This window comes from Rousettus aegyptiacus, unplaced genomic scaffold (genome assembly GCF_014176215.1).
Source record: "Rousettus aegyptiacus isolate mRouAeg1 unplaced genomic scaffold, mRouAeg1.p scaffold_m13_p_6, whole genome shotgun sequence".
Lineage (NCBI taxonomy): Eukaryota > Metazoa > Chordata > Mammalia > Chiroptera > Pteropodidae > Rousettus > Rousettus aegyptiacus.
In genome coordinates, this window is record NW_023416309.1 from 636,316 (window position 1) to 642,315 (window position 6,000).

A 6,000-nucleotide genomic window follows, 5' to 3' on the forward strand; every position below is an offset into this window, starting at 1 on the left:
TATTTTTTCAATGGTTTGTAACTTATTATTTTACTTAATATTTTGGTACTTAGCTTGTCCAGATTTGGCTAGTAGAAGCTTCTTCAAATTGCCTCCTGTATAGCCTTGTAACAAGCTCCCATCAATTTTTCCCCCATCTTTTTTTTTCTTTTAGCATTTCTTTACTCTCTGGTATTGCAAAATATTTTGGGCTTGTCTTGTACCTATCCTGTCCAAACCATGGAATCAGGCATCTCCCTGAGTTCCAGTTCCTGTTAAGGAAAATAGTATTAGATACCAATATCTGGGCACAAGGTGTGTTCATTGCTACTGGGATGTCTCTTCTTTTTTGTTTTTTCAGCAGACAGAATATAAAAATATCTTCCTCAGAGCTTGCTCGCTCTCACTCTCTCTTCTCTTCTCTCTCTCTCTCTCTGTCTCTCACACACACACACACACACACACACACACACACACACACACAGATTTTAGATGTCAAGAGTATACATCAGTGTCTTCCATTTCAATACGTCCCCTTGAGTTTTTTTGTCTTTTCCTGTTCCATATTTGTGTGTCCTCCCATAGAGCAAACCCCAGCTCCCAACAATATCAATACATTGCCTCATTTGCTCAATCCTGAAAGATAGTTAAAAATACTTTCAGAATTGCTTTGGTAAGAAAACCTAGCAAAAAGGGTCAGGGATTTGTTTGTAATTCTTTCCCTCTTGCCGAAGACTAAGGGTACATTAGTCAAATACTGTGTTCATAAGTTGCTTTCTTTCATCCTTTCCTTTTTCCTTCCCCTTCAGTGTTTTTATGTTGTTATTTTAAAATAAAATGGGGCTCATTTGTTTTAGTTTACTTTCAGTTGTAGATTCCGTCCCACTTCCATTTTTATTGTTTCAATTTTATTTTTGAATATGTAGAATGTTAACATCCTCTCAAAAATAAAAACTATACAAAACTTATCCTGATTTAGACTACTACCCCCTGTATTTATAGAGGAAAAAAATACATCTAGCAAAAGGGCATTTATTGTACCTATGTTCAGTTTTGTTAAATACATTTTGTCTATTCAGATGATGATTATAAAATAATTTTTGGAAACATACTTGAGGCTCAGTGATTTGTAACTTAGATTCCTGGGGACAATGATTCTAAATGATTTTCCCATTGCAGCACACCAGAGTTACTGTCCAGTGTTTTCAGTAGCATTCATTCCATGCTGCAATGATTGGGTAGAGATGGGAGTGCAAGAGGGATGAGGGTGTGCTGTCTAACCCACTTTGAGCTTTCTCATTGCTGTAGGTTTAATGAGACCATTAGAACCCTGTAAGTACATTGGTCAGGGAAAGTCACAGAGACTCCTGTGATACAAAAGACCAGTGACTATATTATAAGATAAAATAATTAAATCAAGTAAGCCAACACAAAATTTTAGTTCCAGATTAATATAAGCAAGAAAATACCACCTTAGTGCCTTGACCGTACTACCACAAAAGCACCTTCCTTTGTTTTCCTACAAAGGTGCTTGAGTGGGGATTCTGTGCGCTAATGAGATCTCAGTAGTATGTCTGAAAAGTCATAAAACTAGATAATTTATACTCATCCTGTATTTGCCATTTCTAATACTGTATATGTTAGGTTTATAAATCTTTAATGTAGGATTAAAGCTGTGGTGTACCAGCTATAATTTAGCCGGCTTAAGGAACTAAAGGTGTCTTGATGAAAAATGTCATAATATAGCTGTGTTTTTTCTCTCTTTGCTACAGCCTTAATACAGATACTGGCAGCTGCTGTAGCTGAACGAGATGTGGTTTATTTCACCTTTGGGGACTCAGAACTGATGAGAGACATTTATAGCATACACACTTTCCTTACTGAAAGGAAACTGACTGTTGGTAAGTAGAAGATAGTCTTGATGGATTTAGCAGAAGGAACACCTGCTAAATCTGGATGGAGCACAGTGAATAAGTGTGAATTTTGAGGATCGGAGACAAAGTCTTAGGCAACATTTATAGTATCACTTTTTCTGGGAAAGTGTCATCCACAGTCTTGAAAGAGTGTGTCAGCTTATTAAAGTAAGGCCAATAAATTGAACTTTTTATGTTTGTGTAGAGAAATCTGAAAGAGGGAAGATGTAAGGAGGGTAAATTCAAACTTTAGAGACATCACCGACTCATATTTCTCAGACATGCCAGCATGTTTATCTAGTGTGTTTCAGTTGGACATGAAAGGCCTTGCTACTGTGGGAACTGAATGTAGAATTAGAGGTGCCACAAACTCCCAAAAAGATGCATGGATGATATACTATATATAGCTTGTTTTAATCAAGTTAATAAGTAGTTTTTTCAAGGTATTTTTTAAAAATTTACCTTTTTGGGGAAAGCCTTCTAGGCAATTTTCAGAAGTCAAATTTAAGCATATGTTATTTAGGAGATTAAACTAAATGTTCCTTAGTGTAAGGTTTTATCCATCTACATTCCTAAATGTGCAAATTGGTCTGACCTTTTACTCTCCAGGAGAAGTATATAAGCTATTGCTACGATATTATAATGAAGAATGCAGAAACTGTTCCACTCCTGGACCAGACATCAAGCTTTACCCATTCATTTACCATGCTGTTGAGTCCTGTGAGGAGACTACCAACCAGCCAGGACAAAGGACCGGGGCCTGAGGAGCAGAATGAATAGAACTCCTTCCACCTCTTAGCAGAAACATCCTGTTTGAATTGTTAGGTGTGATATGTGAACTGACTTAACTTAATATAAATGTGTATATAATCCACACTTGTATGCAAGGATACAGTCCCTTCCACACGTACGCAATTGTCAGTTTGTACATCTAAGCCCCCTCCATCCTGACTTAATAGGCTTAGATATATTTTTTCCTGTTTTTCTTTTTGTTTTCTTTTCTATTTCCATCTTTATTCTTTGATCTTTCTTTGGTCGAACATCAGCTTTCTTGTGAAACTCCATGAAAAAGGTTGTGCTCAACTCATCAGGTCTCTTTTTTGATACCATAAAATTATATAAATTGCCTCTGCAGCAAGCAGATGCCATTGATGCCAGGGAAGAAGTTGAAATCCAAGAAACTCTTCAACTAGGTTTGCTAAAGAACTCCCTATGACCTTTTCAGCCCCAACTCTTGTTATGACTGCATCATTTGATTTTTTGAATTTTGAAATTGAGTTGCTTTTTTTTCCCCCAAACATGTTACATAATGCATATCTCCTAGGTTAAAACAGTTTTGTATTTTAACAGAAAAATTTCCAGAAATAGTTCTTTTAAGACATCACCCTTAATCTGTTACAGTTTGTCTGCCTTTTTTCATTGATAATGTTTTTTGGAAACTGATAAGATGGAAGGAAATGTGGAATAAAAGAGACTTTCCTCCAAAGAGTGTTAAAAAAAAAAAAATTCAAAAGAGTTATAAAGTTTTGGTTTCTTGGGATTTTTTTTTCTTTTTAAATTAGGATCATTATTTCTTCCTTGGTGCTTGAGGCATATTCATATAACTAGAGTTTAAGAACTGGGAACTGAATGCTGATTTGTACATGTCGAAGTTTATCTGGTATTCAAAGGTTATATAGTTAATAAATTTTCATTAATAATCATTTTTAGAAATCCCCATATCTATATATTATATATGTAAATATATGTTCTTTAAGTGTGTCTATGTGGAAGTACATAAAACCTAAATAAAATTGGAGGTGTGGAAAATGAGTAGGTTTAGGCTTTATCGGGAGCTCTGTTTAAAATCCTTTATTTACAATTGTGTCTATTTAAAACCTGGCAAAAAACATAAATAATAATGTCTTTTGAAAGTTAAAGTGAAAGCCAATACCAATTCTTGTTAATGGAGAGTTGAGTTTAATCATAAAAGTTTATTTACATTTCTAAAATAATCCTAAACCATATTGTTTAAGTTCTAGTTTATAGTCGACTAACAGGAAAAGCTATTGGAAGTCAAATCCTATTAATAAGGAGTTTGAGTAGATGGTCCAAACTCCTGGTATCAATATAGGCAGTAAAAAATGGGCAGCTTGGCCAACATCTATAACTCTTTTTGTTTGTGTAGAGATTGAGAGGTTAATGGAAATTGGCACCTGCAGGCAGCCAGTTATTAATGAATTTCTTTACCAAAGTAACTAAGATTTTTAATCATCAAAGTCTGAGGTGTCTGACTTTTTTTTCTTATTATTTTTTTGACTTTTTACAATAGCTTTTTGAGATATAATTTACAAAGCATAAAATTCACCCTTTTAAAGTATTTGTTGTTTTTGTTTGTTTGTTTGTTTTTTGTATATTCAGAGTGTGCAACCATCACCACTATCTATTTCGAACATTTAAACTCTCCTAAATGAAACCCATGCCCATTAGCAGTTACATTACATTCAGTCCTATAACTACTAATCTGTTTTGGTGTGTCTATGGATTTGTCTGTTCTGCACATTTTATATAAATGGAATCATACAATATGTGGCCTTTTGTCACTGACTTCTTTCACTGAGCATATTTTTCTTTAATTTATTGGGGTGACATTGGTTAATAAGATGTGGTACATCGCTACGGCCATACTGAACAAGCCCAACCCCATCTGATTTTGGAAGCTAAGCAGGGTCAGGCCTGGTTAGGACTTGGATGGAAGACCGCCTAGGAAGACCAGGTGCTATAGGTGTAAAATATAAAAAAATAAGGGATTGTAAGCTGACAAGGTCCTTGCAATCTGTGAGGTCAACCAAGGGTTACCTCACCTTAAAAAAAAAAAAAAAAAAAGATGTGGTACCTATATACAGTGGAATATTACTCAGCCATAAGAAGAGATGAAATACTGCCATTTGCAACAAAATGGATGGATCTTGAGATTATTATGCTGAGTGAAGTAAGTCAGACGGAAAAAGTTGAGAACCATATTATTTCACTCATGTGAAATATAAAACTGAAAGCAACAAATGAACAAAACAGACAAAAACTTATAGACACAGAGAACAGTTTAGTGGTTACCAGAGGAAAAGGGGGGAAAAGGACGAAGTAGATAAGGGTAAAGGTGGTAAATATATGGTGATGGAAGGCAATTTAACTGGGTGGTGAACATCCAATGCAATATATATATGACAAATTATTGAATTATACTTTAAACCTATATAATTTTATTAACCTATGTCTGGGTTTATTTCTGTTGGTATTAAAGTCTTTTCTATCCTTCCCAACCCATTCTATGTTTTGTTAAACATTTGTGGTTACATTTATTTCTTTTATCTCCACATTCTTTCCCAGTTACCCAGCCCCAAGTCTAAGTGAACAGCATGAAAAGTATAGGGATGGTTCATATGGTCGACAAGTCATTAGGTCCAGGTTCAAAGACCACCCAGCCTAATATTCCAGAACATAGAATCTAAGACTCAACTCAATGCTGAACAGACTTAGTGACTGCTTCTCTTGCTGTTGAGGACTTTCCGAGAATAAAACCTGCCTAGTTCTCTGTCCCAGTACATTCTGGGATCGGGACAGTTTAATCAGATGGAACATATTGAGAACTAATGTCCATTTTTTTTTGGAGAAGGGAGGTGGAGAGAACATGATTAGCTTGTTCAGTGGGGAAAAAAATTAAATATCTAGCATTTGTATCTAAGACATTTAACAGTGCCTTTTATTCTCTTTCATTTGGGGTTTATTGCTTTATTTCATATTGTTTCCCCCTCCCTTTAATTTATTGAGGCATGAATAGATTTTTAGTTTAGAATTCTTAAGTTTCTAATATAGCTTACTTGCTTTTCTCTTTCTAGCTCACTCAAATGTATAATAACAGTTTAAGGAAGCAATGTGGAGTAATGGAAAGGGAATGAGATTTTAAAACAGACAAACTGGATTCAAATGCTGGTCACATCCCTAGCTAACATTTTAATTTTCTCTAACTCAACTAAATTTCTGAGCCTTACTTAAGTCATCTATTAACACCCATCAGGAAATACTGTATATAAAGCAACAATTATCGGGTCTGGTACGTAGTTGTTGCCCA

General features: G+C 35.0%; 1 protein-coding gene across 3 annotated transcripts in view; it reads left to right on the forward strand.

Annotated features, from left to right (window-relative positions):
* PARG (poly(ADP-ribose) glycohydrolase) overlaps positions 1–3,817 on the forward strand; it is a 115,233-nt gene extending 111,416 nt beyond the window's left edge. For 2 of the 3 annotated variants that reach the window (XM_036223548.1, XM_016140948.2), the window contains 2 exons: positions 1,752–1,880; positions 2,502–3,817. In XM_036223548.1, coding sequence (XP_036079441.1) covers positions 1,752–1,880; positions 2,502–2,656 — 284 coding nt within the window. In that variant the 3' untranslated portion in view covers positions 2,657–3,817. The remainder of the gene's footprint in view (positions 1–1,751; positions 1,881–2,501) is intronic. The other variant, XM_016140947.2, reaches the window with a different exon arrangement.
* The last annotated feature ends 2,183 nt before the right edge of the window (positions 3,818–6,000 follow it).